The sequence below is a fragment of the Cucurbita pepo genome, chromosome 6 (genome assembly GCF_057944985.1).
Source record: "Cucurbita pepo subsp. pepo isolate OVF chromosome 6, ASM5794498v1, whole genome shotgun sequence".
Classification (NCBI taxonomy): domain Eukaryota; kingdom Viridiplantae; phylum Streptophyta; class Magnoliopsida; order Cucurbitales; family Cucurbitaceae; genus Cucurbita; species Cucurbita pepo.
The window spans coordinates 4,802,501-4,827,420 of record NC_141803.1 but is presented as its reverse complement, the minus strand read 5'-3'; the positions used below and the strand labels follow the sequence as shown (position 1 = coordinate 4,827,420).

The 24,920-nt window shown below is 38.1% G+C and overlaps 5 protein-coding genes and 4 non-coding genes across 20 annotated transcripts in view; 6 read left to right on the top strand and 3 right to left on the bottom strand.

The window, feature by feature from the left end:
* The first annotated feature begins 922 nt into the window (after nucleotides 1–922).
* Nucleotides 923–3,857, top strand: LOC111797296 (purple acid phosphatase 18). The gene is made up of 5 exons (XM_023680275.2): nucleotides 923–1,174; nucleotides 1,726–2,394; nucleotides 2,979–3,167; nucleotides 3,252–3,340; nucleotides 3,481–3,857. The coding sequence occupies exons 1-5, from the start codon at nucleotides 1,037–1,039 to the stop codon at nucleotides 3,686–3,688; spliced, it is 1,293 nt and encodes a 430-aa protein (XP_023536043.2). The 5' UTR covers nucleotides 923–1,036; the 3' UTR covers nucleotides 3,689–3,857.
* A 601-nt stretch (nucleotides 3,858–4,458) lies between these two features.
* On the bottom strand, nucleotides 4,459–6,598 carry LOC111796875 (RNA-binding CRS1 / YhbY (CRM) domain-containing protein). Of its 2 annotated transcripts, none has more exons than XR_015421501.1 (5): nucleotides 6,054–6,598; nucleotides 5,672–5,799; nucleotides 5,363–5,592; nucleotides 5,039–5,166; nucleotides 4,459–4,955 (listed from the first exon to the last, which is right to left on the bottom strand). XR_015421501.1 is itself a non-coding variant. In XM_023679668.2 (5 exons), exons 1-5 carry the CDS (start codon nucleotides 6,547–6,549, stop codon nucleotides 4,863–4,865), a joined length of 1,071 nt encoding a protein of 356 aa, XP_023535436.2. In that variant the 5' UTR covers nucleotides 6,550–6,598; the 3' UTR covers nucleotides 4,459–4,862. The 2 variants fall into 2 exon arrangements, 1 of the variants encoding a protein (XP_023535436.2); XM_023679668.2 differs by having other exon boundaries at nucleotides 5,367–5,592.
* Nucleotides 6,599–8,630: 2,032 nt separating this feature from the next.
* On the top strand, nucleotides 8,631–12,261 carry LOC111796874 (taxadiene 5-alpha-hydroxylase). The gene is made up of 4 exons (XM_023679667.2): nucleotides 8,631–9,128; nucleotides 10,055–10,499; nucleotides 11,454–11,641; nucleotides 11,854–12,261. The coding sequence occupies exons 1-4, from the start codon at nucleotides 8,631–8,633 to the stop codon at nucleotides 12,154–12,156; spliced, it is 1,434 nt and encodes a 477-aa protein (XP_023535435.1). The 3' UTR covers nucleotides 12,157–12,261.
* Nucleotides 12,262–12,502: 241 nt separating this feature from the next.
* Nucleotides 12,503–17,552, bottom strand: LOC111796872 (uncharacterized). The gene is made up of 7 exons (XM_023679666.2): nucleotides 16,662–17,552; nucleotides 16,239–16,379; nucleotides 15,771–16,139; nucleotides 15,206–15,451; nucleotides 14,438–14,530; nucleotides 14,061–14,261; nucleotides 12,503–12,896 (listed from the first exon to the last, which is right to left on the bottom strand). Exons 1-7 carry the CDS (start codon nucleotides 16,983–16,985, stop codon nucleotides 12,684–12,686), a joined length of 1,587 nt encoding a protein of 528 aa, XP_023535434.1. The 5' UTR covers nucleotides 16,986–17,552; the 3' UTR covers nucleotides 12,503–12,683.
* Nucleotides 16,762–23,521, bottom strand: LOC111796871 (uncharacterized). 11 transcript variants are annotated; one of them, XR_015421497.1, is made up of 9 exons: nucleotides 22,545–23,521; nucleotides 21,811–21,951; nucleotides 21,352–21,717; nucleotides 21,041–21,286; nucleotides 20,201–20,293; nucleotides 19,770–19,970; nucleotides 18,942–19,111; nucleotides 17,856–17,978; nucleotides 16,762–16,901 (listed from the first exon to the last, which is right to left on the bottom strand). XR_015421497.1 is itself a non-coding variant. In XM_023679665.2 (9 exons), exons 3-9 carry the CDS (start codon nucleotides 22,890–22,892, stop codon nucleotides 18,896–18,898), a joined length of 1,611 nt encoding a protein of 536 aa, XP_023535433.1. In that variant the 5' UTR covers nucleotides 22,893–22,922; nucleotides 23,017–23,124; nucleotides 23,201–23,520; the 3' UTR covers nucleotides 18,579–18,895. The 11 variants fall into 11 exon arrangements, 7 of the variants coding, with proteins under 7 accessions (XP_086981053.1, XP_086981051.1, XP_023535433.1 ...); XR_015421500.1 differs by lacking the exon at nucleotides 16,762–16,901 and adding an exon at nucleotides 18,738–18,859 and having other exon boundaries at nucleotides 17,808–17,978; XR_015421498.1 differs by lacking the exon at nucleotides 16,762–16,901 and adding an exon at nucleotides 18,738–18,842 and having other exon boundaries at nucleotides 17,808–18,405.
* A 617-nt stretch (nucleotides 23,522–24,138) lies between these two features.
* On the top strand, nucleotides 24,139–24,210 carry TRNAM-CAU (transfer RNA methionine (anticodon CAU)). Its single transcript has one exon. It is a non-coding gene; the product is annotated as a tRNA-Met (tRNA).
* Nucleotides 24,211–24,295: 85 nt separating this feature from the next.
* TRNAM-CAU (transfer RNA methionine (anticodon CAU)) lies at nucleotides 24,296–24,367 on the top strand. The gene has a single exon. It is a non-coding gene; the product is annotated as a tRNA-Met (tRNA).
* An 85-nt stretch (nucleotides 24,368–24,452) lies between these two features.
* TRNAM-CAU (transfer RNA methionine (anticodon CAU)) lies at nucleotides 24,453–24,524 on the top strand. Its single transcript has one exon. It is a non-coding gene; the product is annotated as a tRNA-Met (tRNA).
* A 394-nt stretch (nucleotides 24,525–24,918) lies between these two features.
* TRNAM-CAU (transfer RNA methionine (anticodon CAU)) overlaps nucleotides 24,919–24,920 on the top strand; it is a 72-nt gene continuing 70 nt past the window's right edge. Inside the window, exon 1 of the tRNA in view lies at nucleotides 24,919–24,920. This exon is cut by the window's right edge and continues 70 nt beyond it. This is a non-coding gene — a tRNA (tRNA-Met).

Below are 24,920 nucleotides of genomic sequence, written 5' to 3'. Positions count from 1 at the left end.
TATCGTACTATTGTGGAGAGTCGTGTTCGTCTAACATATATAACTCGAATTATGTCCGGGAGAGATTTCGTGTTAGAAAAAAATATTAAAAAATGGAAAGTTAGGAGGAATCTACGTCCCTTCTTTCTTACTCCAACTTGAAATAATTAGGTATTTATTGGAGTTTAGGTCATTTCCCACCATGATCGATAATAGTTTTATAAGTTAGGATCATCGAGAAAAAAAAAAATAAATAAATAGATTTATCCTAAACTTTTAAACGTTATTATTTAGAGATCGAACAAACCTACGAAAACCCGTTAATGAGGTTGAAATTTTTGTTTAAACGACGAATATAGATTTTTCTATGAATTAGTGACGAGATTATATTTATTTTATTTTATATATAAATAAAAATAAATAAATAAATAAATAAATAATATTTATTTTATTTATTTAATAGAAATTAGTTTCAACGTTATATTATATTTTTATTTATAAAATATTATTAAATTTGAAATTATATTAAAAATTAAAAATTATTCATTAAACATAATATTTTCTTTAGAAATATATAAAGATAGAAAAAAAAAATTAACGTGGAAAACCCAATTTCCTACAAAATAAATAAATAAAATTATTTACTCTATTTTTTTAAATAATTCAATTTTTATGGTTGAAATTATTGAGTTTTTGGTATTTTTTACATAATTTTTTTAATTAGAAAAAATTAAAATAAGGTAAAAAAAATTAATTAATTATTATTATTATTATTTTTTTATTGATTCAGTTGAATTTATAAATTTTAATTAATTGATTTTTTATAATTTTTATAAAGAGATTGAATTTAGCATTTATTTAAAATGATTTAATAATATAATTTTATAAATTATGAAGTTCTGTAAATTCTGTCACTGTCAAGTATGAACTCAAGTGGAAATGGAAGAAGAAATGGATAAATTGTTCTTCTTTTCACACAAACAAACAATTTTCAAAAGGGCGATTTCTTCGGTGTTCTAACAAATTGCAGGAAGCAATCGGATGAACTCGAGTGAAAATGGAAGGGAAGGTGATTCTTATGCTCTTGCTCTTCGTTTCTATCATCTCCACTTTCAGAGCTGATTATGTTCGTCCTCAACCACGCGAAACTCTGCATTTTCCATGGAGTTTTAGATCATCTTCTCAACCACAGCAGGTTTCGTTTCCACTTCTTCTTTGGTTTTGTTTGTGCAAACGAGATTGAGTCGTTGTTGTGTTGGATTTTTGAAGATTCGTTGTGAATCCATGTTTGATTTTGCAGTAGCTCGATTCTTCTAGGTGAATCGCGCTTATAAATCGAGTTTTCGTTGTACAGTAATTCTTGTCAACTGTTCGTCAATTTCCGACCTGTTAAATCTTGGTATTTACTAGTATCATCTGTATGTTTGTTTGTGAAGAAATTTGGTGGACTTTCTTGGCTAAGAATAGTAACGATTTTTTTTCACCTTCTGAATTTGGTAATCTTAGGGTTTTGATCATGAACATCAACCTAGATTGGTTAAGAACAAGAACAAATGATTATGCTGGAGTAAAAACAAATGGTTAAGATCGTTAGCATGGTACAAATCCATGTAGTATCATTTCTTAACCAATTAACATTGATAATCACTTGTTGAATTTTGTGCTAATTTTCAAAGTCCATGAATGAAGGAAAGTTTTAGGAGTTTGAGTTGTTTTTGTTTGATGTATTTCATTAATTCCTTTTAGGTTCATATCTCCCTAGCAGGAGACGAGCATATGAGAGTCACATGGATTACTAACGATCACTCTGCTCCCTCTTATGTTGAATATGGCACATCACCTGGAGAATATACTTCTGTTTCTCAAGGAGAGAGCACCTCATATAGTTATATTTTGTATAAGTCAGGGAAGATACATCATACAGTAATCGGGCCTCTAAAGGGTGGGACGGTTTATTATTACCGATGTGGAGGGGAAGGTTCTGAGTTCCAGCTGAAGACACCTCCTTCCCAGTTGCCAATTACTTTCTCAGTGGCTGGGGACCTGGGTCAAAGTGGATGGACTAAATCAACATTAGAGCACATTGATCTGTGCAAATATGATGTTCATCTGCTTCCAGGCGACCTATCCTACGCCGATTACTTGCAGCATCGGTGGGACACATTTGGTGAGCTTGTGGAGCCGCTTGCAAGTGCGAGGCCATGGATGGTAACTGAAGGGAACCATGAAAAGGAGGACATATTTCTATTCAAGGCTCCATTTGACTCCTATAATGCAAGATGGAAGATGCCATTTGAGGAGAGTGGATCAAGTTCAAATCTCTATTATTCTTTTGAAGTTGCCGGAACTCATGTGATTATGCTTGGATCGTATACTGATTATGATGAATCCTCATATCAATATGCATGGTTGAAGGTTCGTGAGCTTTTAATTTTATTTACAGAAGGATGCTTGTTGAGAAGTTTAGGACACTTTTCTAAGACGATATGAATAGGTTATGGAGCCGACAGATTATTTACAGCTTAGTCAATGGTTATAGTTATAGATTAGTAAAGTTATATATCGTAAATGACATATAAAGTAAATAGTACTAAATAGTACATATGTACCGTAAAAAACTATATCTATGGTAGATAGTTATATATAGTAGATAATTATATCTGGTACAGTTATGTATAGTAAAATGAATCATATATATACCCTATTAGGCAGCGTTTTGAGAATGCATTCTCTGTATTCTATTCTCTCTTGTTATACATACATGAAGTCATCAATATAACCTTTAGCAAATAGTCCTCTTTGCATTTTCTCTTCGATGTTCTTAGTGTTTATCTAGATTGAGTGTGTGCGTTGTTGTGCGATCCTAGTCAAAGTCTAAATGTCTAACCCAACCAGTTCGTTGGATTTGACCATTCAATTCAACATCTTCTCTCGACTCCTTCCAGTACCATGAATCTCTTGAATAGATTTCTTATATGAGAAATTTTCTTGTTCAATAGGCTGATCTTGCAAAGGTGGACAGGGAAAGAACACCCTGGCTAGTAGTGTTATTCCATGTGCCATGGTACAATAGTAATAAAGCTCATCAAGGTGAAGGTGCAGGTATGATGGCTGCCATAGAGCCGTTGTTATATGCAGCTGGGGCAGACATAGTCATTGCTGGCCATGTCCATGCTTATGAACGCTCGGTATATAATTTTTGTTCTTTTTGCATATCTCCTTATTCCTTGTTCGCCTCGAGTATCCGTTGATTCATTTTCACTCTTTGGCAGAAACGTGTGAATGCTGGAAAATCTGATCCTTGTGGTGCTGTGCATATAACTATTGGCGACGGAGGAAACCGAGAAGGTTTAGCTCACAAGTATGGGATAACTATATTGAAGTGAACTTTTTATGAAAGTTCAATAACCATAATTATCGAAATATAGCTATTTCATTCCATAAGTACGAACATTAACGGATGAAAACGTTGAAAGCTGATTGATATTTCGTTTCGCTTAGGTACAACTCACAGCCTGAATGGTCAATTTTTCGGGAAGCTAGTTTCGGTCACGGGGAACTCAAGATAGTGAACTCAACTCATGCGTTTTGGAGTTGGCATAGAAATGATGATGATGAACCAGTAAAGTCTGATCAAGCATGGATAACCTCATTGATAGGTTCTGGTTGTGTTGCTGAGAAGAACCATCAACTGAAGAATTTCAGGTGAAACCTAATGTAAATAGTTGATATGAACATATAATTCATCTTACATCAGTTTCTAGTTCCATCATTCTCATTTATCTGCATCTACTACATCTGTAATTTGACTAGAACTCGTTATATGTAAGGTATATAAATTGATTGTAGCAAATCAATTGTCGTTATTGATCTCTCTATTCAAGCTAATCCAAGATTTGATGTCAGATTATAAGATTCCACGTTTGTTGGAGAGAGGAACGAAACATTCATGAACGTGTGGAAACCTCTCCTAATGCGTTTTAAAACAGTGAAGTTGACAGCGATATGTAACGGGTTAAAGTGGACAATGTCTGCTAGTGGTAGGCTTGGATTGTTACAAATAGTATCAGAACCAGACACCGAGCGGTATATCAATGAGGACGTTGGGTCCCTAAAGGGAGTAGATTGTGAGATCCCACATCGGTTGGAGAGGAAGATAAAACATTCTTTATAAGGTCGTGGAAACCTTTCACTATCAACGCGTTTTAAAACCGTGAGGCTGATAGCAATATGTAACAAGCTAAGATGGACAATATCTTCTAGCGATAGACTTGAGCGGTTACAAATAGTATCAGAACTAGACACCAAGCGATGTGCCAACGAAGACACTAGTCTCCAAGGGGATAGATTGTGAGATTCCACATTGGTTGAAGAGGAAAACGGAACATTTGTTATAAAGGTATGAAAACCTTTCTCTATCAGACGTGTTTTAAAACAGTGAGGACGATGACAATACATAACAGACCAAAGCGAACAATATCTGCTAATGATGGGCTTGAGCTGTTACAATGATATTAATCAAAGATGTTCGAGTCTAAGATCTACAACGGGCATAAACTTGCATGCGAAGGTTAGTCGAGATGCTCAACTTCCAACATTACAACACAAGGTTTGAGAAATGAAAATCAACAAATTCCCAAAACTCATTCAAGCTACATTTCTTCTCTCTCTATTCAGTTGGCATCGACCTTCTTCGGGTTCGTGCTCTCTTCACGTCCTCCCTTCCCTCTCCACTGTATAATCGGCTCATCCCCGAACAAAACGAGTACACAGTATCATTTTCTCATCCTTGAAGAAAGTCCATCCTCTCATCATCTATACCATCATTGGTAACAGAGATCGCGTGTTCCACACGCACGTCCCCGACGTCCAACATCCACCATCTACGAGTTCACGCCCTCTTCGGGATCTCTCTTCCCTCTCCACAGTATAATCTGCTCGTCCTTGAACAAAATGGGTACACAAGGTACCAAATCCTAGATTGTAGGAAGGGGAAACTTAGCATGGAAAGTATCCAATCAACATTGACTTAGAATAAACAGGATGAGAAGAGCTTTACCCTTAATTTAACGCCTATCCGTTTGCAGTCACTGCTTCCAACATGAGTGCAATCTAGTCGAACGACCTCCTCGAACCCGAAAGCTTCTCTAACTTTCTCCACGACGTTAACATATACACCATTCCTCGCTGCAGAAAACACATTCATGGGTGAAGTTTCAACCTAATAAAACTATAAAATGCAATCTTACTAGCCATATCTCAAAAACAAACAAATCTCGTAAAGAAAATAAAGATTTGTAGTCAACTTGAGCATAAGTAAATGGTATCAGAGCCAGACACGGACACCGATTGATCTAGAATAGTGCATTGAAACGACGATTACTCACTAAGTTTCATAAGAGGAGGAGAATTCAATCCCCTGCCTCTCATTTCCTTTGTTTCCTCAAATGACAAGCCATCAGCCACATTCTTCACAAGCTTTGGATATATTGGTGCATAAGGTTTCCACAACATAAGAGGTATAGTTGGTCGATTCTCGGGATCGTAGTTTCGACCACGGTATAACAGAAGGATATTGATATGTCGATATATAATCTTCCCACCAGACTTGTCCTACAGAGAAACTATAGCTCACATCAGGTAATTTCCTTATGCAAGTTCATCTTTAAATTGAACACATTGAGATTCAAACCTCAAGATGGAAGCATATATTGTTCATATCAAGAGTTGGCACTCCCAAGCATTTGATCCTCACAGCTTCAGCCCTTCTCCAATGGTTGTGTATGTCATCCAACATGTTATGGGTAACTCCCCCTTTTCCTAGTTAAGTCAAATTCAAAAACCCTTTATTCCTTCTTACCTGATCTAAAAAAGTATCTGAGCAACAGTTCATGATCATGAAAAACAAGAACAAAACTGTAGAATGTGCATAAGAACTACAAATATATTAGTAGAAAGGATTCGAACGTACAGCGACCAGCCAATTTCCTCCATTAACATGAATTCAAGTTCTCATAGCATGAAAGAATCAATCTAGCATTTCAGAATGGTTGTAAAACTATTGTAATATTTACCAAGATTGATTTGCCGAGAACAATTGTTATGTCGATACTGCTCCACAAGCTCTGCAACTTCCTCCTCCGATAATGGATCTCCTAGAATCCGTTTTCTTTCCTCTAACACTTCATTGATTTTCACTTCCACCTCTGAAGGGGCCGATGTTCCAGTCCATTTCCGGTCAAGTCGGCCAGGTCCGAACGGCGAGAATTTGGGAGATTCTCGATAACCTATCGGATTAACCGAGGGATTGGTCTCGGAGTAGGAGTAGAAGAAATCGAAAGGAAGATCGGAATGGAGAGGGAGAGTGGAGTTTTTGATTGAATTCGAATTTCCATCTTGGATTTTCTTCTTCTTCGCCTTTTGGAGCTTCGAAACAGGAGAAAATGGCGGATCGTAAGGGGTTTCAGAGAGAGATTTGGAGAAAAATCGGCAAATCAAGAGGAAATAGCCACTGGATTTTTGGTTTGAGTGATCTGGAAATCTGATTCGGGTTCGGAAATGAATCGCCATCTTCGGCGGCTCAACGAGGGTATACTGGAACTTACAGTCATGCAGCGAGGCAGAGAAGAAGGGAACTTCATACCACGCCGTTTTAGCGGTACGAGGCGAGGGTAACCACGTCATTTTCAAAGACAAGTTAGGGGTACTATGGTAAATAGCAAATACTTGTGGACAATCAATTTTGACCTCTAACTTCCCACCAGCACTCACTCGTAACTCTAAGTGAGTCAAGCCAATTTAGTATCGGGTTGCTTATGACCGGTCAATGTATGCTCAAGCCTCTGACCCCGTGTTCAGAAGAAGGTTTTAGAAAACGGGGCCGAAAGGTTTTTGAGAGTAAGGTTGAAAGAAAGATTGAAACGAGAATTAGATGACTACAGGCAAAAAGACTACACAACGGCTTAAATAGCATATAACTTTTCGGGCAGGGAGAATTTAACAACTAGTCACATTCCTTATATTACATTTGATTCAAGTCTAGCAGATCTAGACTTGATTTAGCCGAACGGTCATACAAAATCTGAGAGGGAAGAGTTGACGGCTAGTTGTGTCTCCTGTAGTACATTCTGGGATATTTCATGTCTACCAAACATAGACATGATTCTGCCAGAACGACGTAACTCCGAAAATACAAGAAGGAAATTATACATCATAAAAACTATCCAGACAAGGCAAGATTTTTGCAACACGGACAAACATGACTGTGACACACAACATCGCTAGCTGGTAATGTGGGTACTAGATTGGTTCTAATTCTGGCCGAATATTTGAGCCTTGCAACTTTCAAGAAGAAGAACGCACTGGATTACACTTGAAACTCGAACAATGTTATGATACACAAAAGATTGCTATTATTGCTAACTTTACAAAGTTGGATATATAAACGGAAAGATCATTACTGAACAAAAAAAACCCGATGAGGTTAAAGTTGTAGAGTTCTTATTTCAAATATATCGTGTTCTTGGTGTTCTTGGTCGAGCTCTGTGGGACGAACGACGTTGCTTGATGAGTCCGTCCTTTTACATGTGTTCTTTCTTGGAATCAAAGTTTTCTAAGAAATATTTGGATTCTGTTGCTATTTTTGTTTGTTCTTCTTTGTCTCTGTCTTCAAACATTTGTCCAATGATGAAGAACTGAAAAGATTTTTTTTTTTTTTTAAGTAACCAAATAAATAAATTATGGATGAGAGTCGTATTTATAAGATTAATTTTTAAAAATAAAAAATTTAAACGATTATTAAACAAGACCTTAATAAATACAAAATATATAAATACGGGTCGAAAATTAGGGCAAATGCAGGTATGCAGAGTTGAACACGGGACTAAACTTAAAATTTCATGAAAATTGAAGGACTAAAATAAAAATTTATAGTTTTTTTTTTTAAGATTAAAATGAAATTGCTAAATATTTTTAACAAAAATCATATTTAAATGATAAAATGGTCACTATCTTATTATTAATTTTTGTAATATTTCCCACAAATATTTTAAATTCTTATTAAATCTCCTCTTTCCATATGTCTACCATATTAGAACCCTAATTATATATATATATATATATATATATATATTATAATAGCAACATACCAACAACATATAAACTTAGTGTTTGCCTGCAGCCAAGAAAAGGACACAATTTGATTCCCATGGATCAATTTGGAATATTACTAAGTTGATGCCTTTTGTTTTTTAGTTTTGTTTCGTTCGAGTAATGATTTGGCTAAAACTCACAGAGTAAACGATACTTTTTCTGTTTAAAAATTCATCAAATTTTATTAATGTTTACTCGTAAACAAGATATATCTATCAGACAGAACAGTGATCGAGACAGGGACGGAGAGTCCCTGTTTCATATTTCGAACCCTCATTCTCGTGATCCTTTTCATTGCAGGAATCAGGGTGGAAAGTCCCAAGATCGGGTTTTTCACGAAAAAATTTCTATATTAAAATAAATAATTTATAGTTTATCATTATTAATAAATTCAATAATATTTTATACCTAAAATATAATATAATATAATATTCACAAATAAATAGCAATGAGATAGGCTCTCACTTCAAAAAAAACCAAAACCAACCAACCAACCAACAATGATCGCCATAATCCTCCTTCTCATCACCATCTTCCTCTATCTCAGGCTTAGAACCACCTTCTTCTCCGCCGCCGCCAAAAATCTTCCTCCGGGGCGGCTGGGGGTCCCGTATATAGGCCAAAGCCTGAGTCTTCTTCGAGCCATGCGAGCAAACTCGGCCGAGCAATGGCTGCAGCAGAGAGTGGCTAAGTATGGGCCAATTTCGAAGATGACCCTTTTCGGGAAACCGACGGTGTTTGTACATGGGGTGGCGGCGAACAAGGCGGTGGTGTTTTTGGGCGAGGAGGAGGCGGTGTCGAACCGGCAGACGGAGTCGTTGAGGAGGATCTTGGGAGAGAGGAATTTGACGGAGTTGAGTGGTGAGGATCATAAGAGGGTTAGAGGGGCATTGGTTTGGTTCTTGAGGCCTCAGAGCTTGAAAGGGTTTGTGGGGAAGATGGATGGAGAGGTTAGGAAGCATTTGAACTTGCATTGGCATGGCAACAAGGAAGTCATTGTGAGTTCTCTAAATATTAAGTTTTTTTTTAAAAAAAAAAATTATATAAATTGTTCGGGTATGACTTAGGCTGTGTTTGAGTCTGAATTTTCAAACCCGACATTGTGGCAATTTCGTGGACCAAAAATGAGATTATTTCACACTTTAGGGGCTAAAATGTCGGGGCCCAGCATCCTCGCTGACACTCATTTCCTTCTCCCATTGATGTGAGATCTCACAATCCACCCCCCTTCGGGGCAAGCATACTCGCTAACACTCGTTTCATTCTCCAATTGATGTGGGACCCCTCAATCCACCCTTCGGGGTCAGCGTCCTTGCTGGCACATCACCCAGTGTCTGGCTCTAATACCATTTCTAAAAATCCAAGCTCACCCCTAGTAGATATTGTCCTCTTGGGTTTTTCTGTTTGGGCTTTTCCTCCGGGTTTTTAAAACAGTCTACCAGGGAGAGTTTCCACACCCTTATAAAGAATGCTTCATTCTCTTCCCTAACCACGGTCAGATCTCACAATAAATAAGTTTATGAAAAACAAGTTACTAAAACTTCTTTTTTAGTTTTAAAAACCCGTAAAAAAGTAGATAACAAACGAAAAATTCAGAGGTGGAAATAGTGTCTATATCCTTAAAACTGAAAAAAAACGAAGAACAAAGGACAAAATGGTTATCACACCCTTATAAACAATACTTCATTCTCCTCCCCAATCAACGTGAGATCTCACAATAAACAAGTTTATGAAAAACAAGTTACTAAAACTTCCTTTTTAGTTTTAAAAACCCGTAAAAAGTAGATAACAAGCGAAAAATTCAGATGTGGAAATAGTGTTTATAACCTTAAAACTTCAAAAAACAAAGAACAAAGAACAAAATGGTTATCAAACGAGACCTAAATCATCGTTTTAACGTCTTAACAATGTTACAAAAACGCAGGTAGCGCCATTGATGAAAACACTAACCTTTGACATCATATGCTCTCTCCTGTTTGGGATTGAAGAAGGGCCAACAAGAAAGAGCATAATAGAATGCTTCAAAACAATGGTGGATGGGATTTGGTCTGTTCCAATCAACCTGCCATTCACAAGGTACAGCCATAGCCTCAAAGCAAGTGCAAAAGTTCAACAGATATTGAAGCAGCTTTTGAAGGACAAGGCACAAAAAATGGAAGAAGAAGAAGAAAAGGAAGAGGATAAGAACCTGATTACTTGTTTGCTTAGCATCAAGAACAAAGACAAAGAACAAGCTTTGAGTGAGGAGGAAATTGTGCACAATATCATCCTTCTATTGATTGCTGGACATGATACAACATCCATTTTGATTACTCTTATGCTTAGGGTTATGGCTACAAACCCAACTGTTTATGCAGCTGTTCTTCAAGGTATGTATGTAAATTTTTAGTTCTTTCTTATTTCTTATATATGGGGTGTCGTTTAGTTGAGATCATTGACGATTTTGAAAAAAACGAGATTCGATCTTAGTAGAATTGGGGTTTGGGGTTTGTGTTACAAGATTGGTTGAGTTATTAGGGTTTTAAGTAAGTGGAAGGGGTGAGCCGGGTGCTTGTGGGCCCCCTCTGCTAGTCCACCGCTAGCAAATATTGTCATCTTTGGGTTTTCTCTTCTGGGCTTACCCTTAAGGTTTTAAAACCAGTGAGAGGTTTCCACACCTTTATAAAGAATGTTCCGTTTTCTCCTCCAACCAATGTGGGATCTCACAATCGACCCCCTTTAGGGGCCCAGCGTCCTCACTGGCACACTGCTCGATGTCGAGCTCTGATACCATTGTAACAGCCATAGCCCACCATTAACAGATATTGCCCTCTTTGGGCTTTTCCTTTTAGGCTTCCCCTCGAGGTTTTAAAACACGTCTAATAGGGAAAGATTTTCACATTCTTATAAGGAATACTTCGCTCCCCTCTCCAACTAATGTGCGATCTCATAATCCACCTCTATTGGGGGCCAACGTCCTTGTTGGCACACCGCCTAGTGTCTGGCTCTAATCCCATTTGTAACAGCCCTAGCCTCACTGCTAGCAGATATTGTCTTATTTGGACTTTCTCTTTGGACTTCAGACGTTTTAATATCAATTTTAAACACCTTAATAGTTTTAGAATGTTGACTTTCAAAAAAGGTTTTTCAATGATTAGATAACTTCAATGGATCATTCTAATCCTAGTTCGATAAGTTATTCAGTCATTATGATGAGATTTCAAGCCATATTCGAAACTACAACTATAAGTATACTCTTCTTTTGATTGTTGTTCATTATCAGTTAGTCAAATTCATCGACCCGAGTCGAATAATAACCAAATCTACACTATTTATGGTTTTAGAACATGAAGACATACTTAGAAGCAAAGAATGTGGGGAGGCCCTCACTTGGGAAGATGTTTCCAAGATGAAGTACACATGGAGAGTAGCATTGGAGACTTTGAGACTTTTCCCACCTGTCTTTGGAGGGTTTAGAATGGCTCTCAAAGACATTCAATTAGGTGGATACACTATTCCAAAAGGATGGCAAGTAAGCAAACTTCACCTTCTTTACGGTTTCTACAATATACTTTTAAAGTTCAGGTCCTAAACTCACAAGTCTTTTACGGTTTTTACAATATTCTTTTAAAGTTCAGGTACTAAACTCATAAGTCGACGAGTATTAACTCAAACCTATTTCCCTTTTCTTTTCATTTGTCCTTCTAAACTCGACATTGATGAACTACCATTCACTAAATTCAGATATTTTGGGCGGCATCAATGACCCATTTGGACGAGAAAATATTCAGAGACCCACAAAAGTTTGAACCAAGTAGATTTGATCAGAACCAAACGTCCATTCCACCACCCTTATCTTTCATCGCCTTTGGTGGAGGACCCAGAATTTGCCCTGGCTATGAGTTTGCAAAGCTTGAAACTCTTGTCACAATTCATTACATAATCACTCAGTTCACTTGGAAGCTCTCTTCACAAGACTTCTTGACCAGAGATCCAAGCTTGATGCCCAACAAAGGGTTACCCATTCAACTTTACCCCAAATTATGAACAAACTTAGCACGAATCGACTAGTCGTGGGTGACTTGTAATGTAATATTCTATACTTTCTTTCTATGTTTAATCTTGTCTTTTATGTAGATCGTTATGTTTTCAGTTGTCTGTAATGTTGTATAAGTTTTGAGCTCATTTTTATGTGTTCTTTGTTACCGTCGATGTGAAAATCTAAACACATACGTATATGTTGTACTAAGGGAGTTCGCACTAGGGATTATATTCCTTGTTCCCATCTTTGTCCAATTCCCCGCCCTGTCCTGTCCCGTCCCCTGCTTAATGTAAAAATATTTTCAACACATAATATATATATATATGTTATGTATGGATATCCCACCAAATCTTAAACGAAACGATGAACTTCTTATTACTTTATTGTAAGACGTCTTATTTCTAGGCACGTCTGTTATTAGTGAGTATCCCATCAAACTTTAAACTAAAGGCAAGACTACTTATACTACTTATTATCGTCAAGTATTCAAGAGCCAACCCGCACGACACGAAAGAAACCTTGAAGAGGGTTTCTAGCAGTTGTTTGGATGGAAGTAAGTTGGAAGAGAAGGGCACCTTTCGTTCATATGTTGATAGGGTTGGATGGTATTATATCCAGGCAAATCCATTCTATACCTTCCAAGAATTTGACAATATGGAAGCCTCACATTGTCCCCACCGTTGCACCATTTTGGAAGCCGGCTTGAATTGTTTTCATAAAAGTTGAGATTGTATGCATCTTTTATCTGCATCAAAGCATATCAAGAAAGATCAAAATCATCCATTTTAGTAACTCGATCTACAAAAAAAAACCCGAGAAACAACTGCTGGAAGAATATCTCAAATAGGTCATTAACCGAGAACTTTGACTCGAGAAGAATGGAAGAATTATACAAAGAGTAGGTATACCAAACAGGTCATTAGTTTATGAACTTTAAATTTTGGGTGAGATCCCACGTCGATTGGAGAGGGGAACGAGTGCCAGCGAGGATGCTGAGCCTCGAAGGGGATGGATTGTGAGATCTCAGATTGATTGGAGCGGAGAACGAGTGTCAGCAAGGATGTTGGGCCTCGAAGGGGATGGATTGTGAGATCCCACATCGATTGGAGAGGAGAACGAAATATTATTTATAAAGATGTGGAAAGCTCTCCCTAGTAGACGCGTTTTAAAATCGTGAGGCTGAAGGCGATACGTAATGGGCCAAAGCAGACAATATCTATTAGCGGGTGTAGGTCATTTAAATTTAAAAGTTTTTGATAAATCCGAAACTTTCTTTTTGTATCCAAAAGTCTCTTAGTGTCGAATAGATCGCTAAACTATCAATTTAGTGTCTAGTAGAAATACTAGACCTATTTTGTAATGCATCATACCCAGGATTCGGAATAAGATTTGGAATCCAAATTCAACACTTGATGGCCCCAACATTCTCCTGCCTCTCCTATGACATAACCACGTTACATACTTGTCGCTTCAGAGTGAAGACTACTATCCTCATAAACCAACACGAGACATTTTATCATGTTTTTTTTTTCTCACTCACATGTTTTTTAGGAAAATTCCTCGAACCTCAACATAGAATTGCTCCTAGCTAAACATGCTTAACTTTTGAGTTTCTATAATTAAGTCACCTGAAAAAAGAAGATGCACCTTGTTGGTATAGGTAGTAACTTTCAACTCTTCTAAGTTTTTCTTAACCACCATATCCTAAAGATCGCTCATTCTGACGTAGTTTTAGTTCATTCATGTACCATTCACTTACTCGAACATCAGATATTTAACCTAGAAAAATGCAGGCTAGTTTCTTCATTGTCTTTTACCCACAAACAGCACAAAATAATAGGAATGACACAAATTGGCCAAGTTCTTAAGAATGTAAACATATAGAGCAGAAGATTGTGAGGGAACTTACAGTGAACTCTGTGGCTTGAATTGAGGTAGCAAGCGGACCAAAAAGGCCAGCTGCCTTGTAAATTTGAAGGACAAAAGCAACACATGATGCTGATTTCCCGTCTTCATAGATCCAATCATCCTGTTCAGGAATAGCCAATAGTTCCCCAAAAGATGATCCTCGCTTTTCCACTTCAACTAGAATCTCAGGAAGCTCAAGCCCCTGCCACATAAACCAACATAATGACCGTCCCGAAATTCAAAGCTGTTCGGATCGAGGACATGTTCGAAATTACTTTTTAAGTACCAAAAAAAAAACTAAGGGTTAAAAAATATTAATGTCAATATCACTATCGGGATTTCAATTTTGTGGATATTCCAATCATTGATGAAAACTACCTTTGTTCCAAGTCGTATGTTTAGAGCTTCATTCCACAACTTTGTTGCCAGGGTCGGCTGCATTTGATTCCATATAGTCATAGCAGAAGCAACCTGTAGTTTCAAATAGTGCCAACAATCAAATTCAAAAGATTTACTTTTGGTCCCGGTTAGAATGTAACAGCACATCCCAATTCCATTGTTAACAGATATTGTCCGCTTTGGCTCGTTACGTATCGTCATCAACCTCATGGTTTTAAAATGCGTGTGCTAAGGAGAAGTTTCCACACTCTTAAGGAATGCTTTGTTCCCCTCTCCAACCGATGTGGGATCTCACAATTCACCCCCCTTGGGACCCAGCGTCCTTGCGGACACATTGTCCGGTGTCTGGCTCTGATACTATTTGTAATAGCTCACGCCCCCCGCTAGCAGATATGGTCTACTTTGGCCCGTTACGTATCGCTGTCAGCCTCACGGGTTTAAAACGCGTATGCTAGGGAGAGGTTTCCACACTCTTGTAAGGAATGCTTCGTTCCCTTCTCCAACCGATGTAGGATCTCACACTGAACCTTCATGAAAATAATATTTTAGTCCCGGAACATCTATAATATCCTACCATGAAAAATATTACTAAAATGTTATGAAATTTTGCATGGTGGAGATTAAGCTGTTACAAAATTTGAAAGTACAAGGACTAAATAGTTATAAAAGTTACGGGACTAAAAATGTTTTTTTAACCTGAGGGGCGGGAAACGTTAGTAAACTAAGTATATATGTTTGTATTTTTACCATATGGGCATCCAAGGGAGAAGGATAATTTCCGTGGGTGGTGTCAATCCAGCTGAAAATCAAGTTATGATAGCCATAGGGTTTCTTAACCATGCTCCTTGCATACTCCCATGCAGCAGTTTCATTAAACTTGGCCCTCAAATCAGGATGCAAAGGAAGCAATGCAATGTGGGGATTGGATGGATCTTTGTTGAGTTCATAGTCCCACCATTCATCCCATGCTAAAATATCAATAATATCACCCTCCTGCAACAATAATTAAACCATGTGTATTTAACCTTTTAATTAGGTTTAGCCACATAGATAATATTATAATGAATTGAAAAGAACGAGTAATATTTGATTGCTAGCTGAGCTACGACCATTTTGTAGTCGGGCTCAATCACGTGATGTTAAGTAGAACTCTCGTGGCATGATGCGAAAAAAATATCTGTTGCAGTTCAACTAGCAGTCAAGTAGCACTATTAAGATCGAGTACGTCAACTTTTTAAGCACGGGGATTGGAGTGCGGATCCCACGCACTCGCATGGATGTGAAGCAAATTAAGGATTAGTGAAAAACATACCATTCCACCATTGCCACGCCCAGATTCAGCAACCCATAAGTTTCCTTCAGAATCCCTTAAGCAAACAGCAGAATGGCCAGCAAATGAACCAGTAACCCACTTCTCTAGAGTCTCAAAGCCACCCCATGGGCCACGAATTTTGGACAGTGCTAAGAAGTCTCCAGAGTTGATATCATCAACATTGACGCTGGTACTCCATGGAGGAGGGCGTTCCATGAAGGTGGTACTCATTTCATTCTCAAGAAATTTAATATTGGATTGCTCGCCCCACTCAGAGTTTGCAAACAAAGGGAGGACACTGTACAGTGCTTCAAGGCTTTTCAACACTCCAGCTTGCATCAGGAAAATTGAAACCCCTTCCCTTTTAACCTGATTTCAGAACAGATCATACACCCAATTCATAAAGAACCAGAATTATGATATAATAATTATCAAATGAGATCTAAATAATTATCAAACAGTTCTTACATATTCAAATTCTTCCTTTCCTTCCCATTGATTGAACTCGAGAGTATGTTCTCTAGACAGAAAATAGCCATCCCAAGTCCAGCGGTATGGAGTTGCAAAGATATAAACATCCGTACATGTTAGACTATGTGCATTGCTAACCTGCATATATATATATATATATATATCGGGTAAGTGTAACACCCAGATGCATCTCCGGTGCGTTGTAGTTTTTAGATCGAGATTAAAAATCATAGCTTCAAGAACACTCATCATGATGCTTCAATGTAATTGTTTTACGTTATATGTTTCTCAAAAGTGTCGGGTCCAAAATTATACAACCGTTAACTTATGCATAACTTAGCTTATTATATTTTTTTCTACTCAAAAAGGTTAGAGCTTTAAATTCTCAAAAACTCCCTTAATAACTAACTATTAATATACCTTTATATGAAGCGTACCGCCGCCATATCCAGAGCCAGACTTGTTATGGAACTCCAGCCATGCGGTGTTCTGATAGAAACAAGCCCCTTGCCACTGAACAGATTTCTCAGGAGAGGAGACAGCTCCGACGTATGCCGGAAGAAGATTGGCGGGGTTTTCGAAAGAGCTCAGAATCCGCCATGACACCTTTCTTGGTAGTAATGGAAGCACGTCGCGAGGAGAAAACGGCGATTTCAGGGCCTGCAGTTGCAATGGAAGAAGAAAACCCACAGTGGAAACAAGAAGAATTACAGTTCTGGGAATCAAACAAGAAGAAGAAGCCATGGATGTTATGTTAGAGAAATGGGAGGAATATGCATCTTTTTATAGGCATCTTAGAGATTGGGTTATGATTATGAATTTTCAACATTGCTTTATTTTGATTGCTTCAATTCATAGTGGTAGGATTAGTGGGAATTGGGTTTTGTTTAATTAGTGTTTAGAAGCCATGTGTCCTCCATTTTGATGGCCATTAAATGATTATATTGGATATTATGATGCTTGAGAAGACTTAGAAATGTTTGTTTATGAAGGAGATGATCGAAGAGTTTTTGAGTGATATGAACTCGATTTTTCATAGCGGTAGATAGTGGAGTTGGTTTTGATTTGATTAGTGTTTAGAGCAATGTGTCATCTGTTCTAGCTAAGTCAAACTTAACTCAAATGAATTTATCCACCGAGCCTAAAGAGACTATGCACATTGCAGAAACAACATAATTGACAGAAAGCTTCTATCTGACACTTGCATAGAATGCACCATTGCAGAAACAACACCAAGGAAGAATATCTTTGACTAAGGAACACAAAAACGAATACGAATACGGGACACAGATACAATAGAACAAGTCGATAACATACCACTCAGCTACGGAAACATACTCAGCAAAATCTCCAGATTCTGTAGAAAAGTTTGCAAATTCTATGTTCTTTACACGATCCCTAGGATAACTAACATATCTCTTAAAACGCTTTGTTCTCTCTCGATTAGGAGACTGTAAGCCATTTTTCACAATAGTACCTAAGTAGAAGTTCTAAAAAAACGTTAAAACTCTTGTAAAATATAAACTATAAGCTAGAATTTGGGTTAAAAAAGTAGTAATTAAGTACCTTGAATTCAAGGGATGTGCTAAACAATGAAGTGGTTTATGTGGTTACCTCACTGTCATCGTTTTCCTCTCCCTGTCTAAGGTATCATTCAGAAATCCTCCTCTGGTTCAGCATTTGGACACCCTTTATAGGCCACCGCCTTGCCTTTCTTCATGCCATGAGCTGATCGACCTGATAGCAAAAAATGGCTCCAGAAGAGAATCAGAAAACTGGGTTAAATTTTAAAAACTGGCTCTCTTTGGCAAACTTATAGCATTCATTAATGGGCAGGTTCCTATCAAGTTCATCTTCAGTCAATATTAAAATGCCTGAAGCTAGTCTGTTAGAATTGAGCAGGGTAAACCACTCGGCCCCGACACGCTTGTGTCCTCATGGTTTGACACCAACTTGCACCTTTTAGGCTGTGAGGAATGCTCTTGTACCACTCTTCAAGCCTGAATATCCGAAGGAGTGTGTGGAAGGATGGATGAAGAATGTAGGTCTCTCATATACATTAGCAATTTAGCAAGGAAGCCAACAGTCAGAGTCTTCACAGAAAAATTCTTGATGCTTATGGGCCCGGTGATCTATCCATGACTACGATGAAGCTCGAATCAAACTAAAGGCAAGTCCAAACCAACAATCGTTAAGAGTTCGTAACTCTCTGGCTCATTGTGAATCCATGCCATCAAATACCAAATTCAAAATCTAAAATGCACAAATAAGTTGATACTAAGGGTGCTCATTGTCAATGCGAAAAAACTATATTCCATAAGTGGCATATGCAGGGCCTGATCAAACAGAAGCTCAATAAATATGAACAGCTGACTTCACTGAAATTTATCAAACATCAACTACAACTTTATAGGTACGCTTGATTTTCAATAGGTACAGAAAAAAGTTAATGTAACCTATTTCCTGTTTAAGAGAGAAAGAAGGAGAGATCTATACCTTATTTGAATTTTCTTTAGGAATGACAAATTGGAACAGAACTGAAGCAACATTATGTGCTACACATTCCAACATATTGCTTCAGATATGCAAAAACTCAGAAGGCTACAAGAAAATCAATACTGTAACAACTGAAATCATCAAGACATAAGACATTTCTAGCAATTCTTTGGACGGTAGTACTCGGTTGGAAGAGAAGGGCACCTTTCATTCATATGTTGATAGGAATCGATGCTATTATATCCCGGTAAATCCATTCGATACTTTCCAAGAATCTGACAATATGGAAGCTTGACATCGTCCCCACCATTACACCACTTTGGAAGGCGGCTTGAATTGTTTTCATAAAAGTTGAGCGTGTATGCATCTTTTATCTGCATTTTATATGGATAGTATATTCAAGACCCAAAACACAGCAAGAAGATCAAAATCATTCATTATAAAATGTTACAATCTGATTGCATAAAAATCATTCATTTTTAAAAGATGTCAATATGTCAAAAGATTGTTAAGACACAAAATTCAAAGTTTCGAAATCTTTTAGACACAAATATATAAGATCAAGGACTAAATATATAATTTAATCAAACATTATGGACAAGTTAAACAAAATAATGGTTAGTCCTACTCCAAAGAACATGATAGGTATCTTTTTATTTACTATTTCTCTCCCATAGAAATGAAATACATATGATAACCGACTAAGGAAGTCACAACTCCCCTTCTAACTTCCTGTAAAAATTTCAGACATAGAAAACTATCTAAAACTGAACCTCTTACTCATCGCATGGGACTAAATTCCCTCCCTTCCCTTCTCGGAATAAACCTTAAGGTTCGAGGTCGAACGACATGATTCTAAGCTATATTGGCTATAATGATGGTTGTTGAGAAATAAAAATATCCCTCCGCCATCAACTTTTAGTTTCTTCAATGTCTGTTGTCCAAAAACAGCACAAAATAATAGGAATGACACAAATTGGCCCGTTTTTTTAACATTGTAAACATATAGCAGAACATTCTCAGCGAACTTACTGTGAACTCTGTGACTTGTATTGAGCTAGAAAGTGGACCAAAAAGCCCGGCCGCCTTGTACATTTCAAGGATAAAAGCGACACACGATGCTGATTTCCCATCAGCATAGATCCAGTCATCCTGTTCGGGAATAGCCAGTAGTTCGCCAAAAGATGACCCTTGCTTTTCAACCTCAACCAGAATCTCAGGAAGGTCAAGGCCCTGCAAAGGAAAAAGAAAACGGCTAAACAAAAGAACATTGGGAAGGAAAAATGGATAAAAAAGAAACTCCAATTATGAATACAGCATACAAAAGTTCTCTGTGAAACCTTTGGATCATTTTTAGATAACGATAACTATGAAGAAAGATAGCTAATTCAAATATTCAACTCCAAAATCATCAATTTCTTAGAAAGCTTTCTTTACTTTAACTAGATAAGCACTATAACTACCTTTGTTCCAAGTCGTATGTTTAAAGCTTCATTCCACAAGTTTGCCGCAAGGGTTGGCCTCACTTGTGTCCATATTGTCATAGCAGAAGCAACCTGTAATAAAATAGTGCCAGCAATCAAACTCAAAGAGTAAAATGATAAAACTCTTTAGGAGCTACCATGGCAAGTTCCATACAGATTACTGAGAACAAAGTTAAATATATAAACATCATTGAGACAAGTACATATTTAATACCATATAGGTTTTCAATTACAATTTTCACAACCCCTTTTTGCACCTGTTGATAGAATAAATAGAACCACTTGAATCTAGAACTGCCACTATAACATGTCAAGTCAAGTCAAGTCTATTAGGCACATCATTTAATAGACTAATGGAAAGATCAAATAAGCATTCCAATAAACTCGAAGAAGGGGAAATTTTTGCAGCTATTTCTTCTATGGGCAACCTCAAATCAACCAGCCTGATGGTTTCATTTCAGAACTAATGAAAGAAGGTTGGAACATCACTAAAATATATAGTTTATGGCCTTTACCCGGAGTGCTTTACGCAAATCGTTTTATAATACACAGAGTTATCTCATTCATTTAGATTTGAGGGCTTTCTTTGCCAATTCCTCGATTTACGCTTAGGGACCCCTCCAGGCCTAAGACCTTTACCCTGTGTTCTCCCAACATAAGGCATTCCAATAAAAGGAGAGCTAGAATCATGCATTTACCATATGCGAAAGGTTAGTCTTAATGCTACAATGATAAGGCACAGTATACAGGGGAATGATGCATCGTTAACAGCTCCGAACCTCGAGATGGGGAAAACAGTAAATAAGTAGATAGTTATACCAGATGGGCATCCAAGGGAGGTGGATAGTTTCCATGGTTGGTGTCGATCCAGCTAAATATCAAATTATGATAACCATATGGTTTCCCAACCATGCTCCTTACGTACTCCCACGCAGCAGTCTCATTCAACTTCGCCCTCAAATCAGGATGCAAAGGAAGAAATGCAATGTGGGGATTGGATGAATCGTTGTTGAGTTCGTAGTTCCACCACTCATCCCATGGTAAAACATCAATAATATCATCCTCCTGCAAGAAGAACAAAAGCATAAATAACATAATCCTCCTGCAAGAAGAACAAAAGGCACACATACCACTCCAGTTCCACGCCCAGATTCAGCAACCCACAAGTTTCCTTCAGAATCCCTTAAGCAAACAGCAGAATGACCAGCAAATGATCCAGTAACCCACTTCTGTAGAGTCTCAAAAGCACCCCACGGACCACGAAATTTGGATAATGCTAAGAAATCTCCAGAGTGAATATCATCAACATTAACACTTGTAGTCCATGGGGGACGACGTTCCTTAAAGGTAGTACCCATGTGATTCTCGAGAAACTTAATATTAGATTGCTCGCCCCAGTCTGAATTTGCAAACAAAGGGAGGACGTCGAACAATGCTTGAAGGGTTCTCAATACCCCAGCTTGCAAGAGGAAAATTGAAACCCCTGCCTCTTTAACCTGATCTCAGAAGAACATACAACCAAATTTGAAAACAAGTTGCTAAGTAGTAAAAAAAATCATCTTGTTACAAGCATCATGCTAACAACATACGTATTCAAATTCTTGTTTCCCTTCCCATTCTGTAAACTCAAGAGTATGTTCTCTGGAAAAGAAATAGTAGTCCCACGTCACACGATACGGCGTTGCAAAGATATAAAGATCCATACACGTCCAACTATGTGCATTGCTAGCCTGCAAAGGACATATATTAATCGTTGAAGATACATCAAACTTGCAACTGGCAATCATGTTCTTTCCCATCTGTACTGTAAAAGCATGATATCAAAACAATCCTAATAAAGCTAATTCTTTACTATTTTCCGAGAGGCGGTTGTTTACGTGAAGAGAAACCTTAAACATGACACATCTCAAAAGTGCACAATCCTCGTTCGATTAAGAAATGCAATCCAAAGCCAAAAAAAATAAGGATGAAATCAGTTTCATACAAAGATCAAACTAAGAAACAAATAAATTAAGGATCACCTGGGCACCCACAGCTCGTAAGAACACAAACACATAATCCAAGGCTAAAAAGTCTTCTGCCATTCAATTCTATCAAACAAGATACTTCACAGGAATCATACAGGGATTAAACTCACCAACTACCATCAAATTTGTCGAATTAATGGCTCTACTCTGCCAAGAAGCAAAAATTCAGCTGCAATCTATAAAACTACACACGACACATTAATTCTGTCCGAATCTCCTAGTTTACAAACACAAGCCCCCACAAAACTCAATCTGAAAAAGCACAAAATCGAAGCTAAAATAAAGCACGTACACACCTTTATATGAAGCGTACCACCGCCAAATTCAGAGCCGGAATTGTTATGAAATTCAAGCCAAGCGGTGTTCTTATCGAAGCAAGCCCCTTGCCATTGAATAGACTTGTTAGGAGAGGAGACAGCTCCGACGAAAGTCGGAAGAAGATCGTCGGCGTTGTTGAGATAGTTGAGAATCGGCCATGAGACCTGTCTGGGAAGCAATGGAAGCATGTCGAGAGGGGCAAACGGCGATTTCAGAGCCTCTGGTTGCAATGGAAAAAGAAACAGCACGACGGAAACAAGAAGAACAGTTCTGGGAATCAAAGAACAAAAGGATTGAGAAGAAGAAGAAGCCGCCATGGATGTCATACTTGAGAAACGAGAGAGAAAGAGAGTAATCTGAAGAAAATCACACAATGAGTTGTTGAAGATAGGGCGAACCGATACGTAATTTTTTTAGTTCGAATCGATCAAATACATAATAATTCTTTACGAGGATAGCTCTTCAATCCAGACACCAGACTCTGGATCTTCCTTCCATGGCAAGTCAAGCAAAATGCTGCATGATCTTCGCTCTTTAGCCGAAAAATGAAGCCACGAGCTAGACCTCATCATCAGAAAAATTGGATTTCATCAACAAAAGTTCTAATCTCATTGTTGAAACGCCAAAAACTCACACAGTTCAATGCTTCGTTGCATCATCAACGTAGAAGCTTCATTGTCATGTTCATCCAAAAGTTGGCTATCAAACGATTCGAGTTCCCGGCAACTCCCTAGCGCGAGTTTGATGAAGCTAGAAGTGTAGGCTAGATGGCGTGAGCCACTGCTTTGAGTAGGCCATCTCTCGTGGGTTGGCAGCACCACCGCTATCTGGGTATGAGCAGGTTGTTATGCTCGATCAAAATGCTAGAGTTTCATGACTTGATCGACCCCTTGTATTAAAAGATCGTCTTGATTGCATTAATTCATACCAAAATTGATTTTCATAAGATGATCTAGAATTAGGTCCGAAGATTGAAATTTGACTTTTATAAGCTTATAAGAGACTAGTTTTAAAATCGGGCTCTAATAGAATATTTTTCCAGAATTCGAGTTAACCTTTTCTTTTATGATCCAATCAAACTACTGATAGTATGTAATGATCTGCTATTACAATAGAACATTTCCTACGTTCCAATAAATTATAGACTTATAAAAGACTTGTCTTAAAGATAAAAGATCCACAACGAATTTCGAGAATTTGAGCTAATCCTTTTTTACGAACGGATCAATCTATTGATAGTATATAATGGTTAGCTATCAGAGTGGCGCAGCGGAAGCGTGGTAGGCCCATAACCCACAACAGGTCCCAGGATCGAAACCTGGCTCTGATAGGATATTTCCAACGGTCCATCATATTGTAGGTCGAGGTAACCCTTTTGATCGAATCAATCTACTGATAGTATATAATGGTCCACTATCAGAGTGGCGCAACGGAAGCGTGGTGGGCCCATAACCCACAGGTCCCAGGATCGAAACCTGGCTCTGATATGATATTTTCAACAGTCCATCATATTGTAGGTCGAGGTAACCCTTTTGATCGAATCAATCTACTGATAGTATATAATGGTCCACTATCAGAGTGGCGCAGTGGAAGCGTGGTGGGCCCATAACCCACAGGTCCCAGGATCGAAACCTGGCTCTGATAGGATATTTTCAACGGTCCATCAAATTGTAGGTCGAGTTAACCCTTTTGATCGAATCAATCTACTGCTAGTATATAATGGTCAGCTATCAGAGTGGCGCAGCGGAAGCGTGGTGGGCCCATAACCCACAGGTCCCAGGATCGAAACCTGGCTCTGATATGATATTTTCAACGATCCATCAAATTGTAGGTCAAGTTAACCCTTTTGATCGAATCAATCAACTGATAGTATATAAAAGTCCACTATCAGAGTGGCGCAGCGGAAGCGTGGTGGGCCCATAACCCATAGGTCCCAGGATCAAAACCTGGCTCTGATAGGATATTTTCAACGGTCCATCATATTGTAGGTCGAGGTAACCCTTTTGATCGAATCAATCTACTGCTAGTATATAATGGTCAGCTATCAGAGTGGCGCAGCGGAAGCGTGGTGGGTCCATAACCCACAGGTCCCAGGATCGAAACCTGGCTCTGATATGATATTTTCAACGGTCCATCAAATTGTAGGTCGAGTTAACCCTTTTGATCGAATCAATCAACTGATAGTATATAAAGGTCCATTATCAGAGCAGCGAAAGCGTGGTGGGCCCATAACCCACAGGTCCTAGGATCGAAACCTGGCTCTAATAGGATATTTTCAACGGTCCATCAAATTGTAGGTCGAGTTAACCCTTTTGATCGAATCAATCTACTGATAGTATATAATGGTCAGCTAT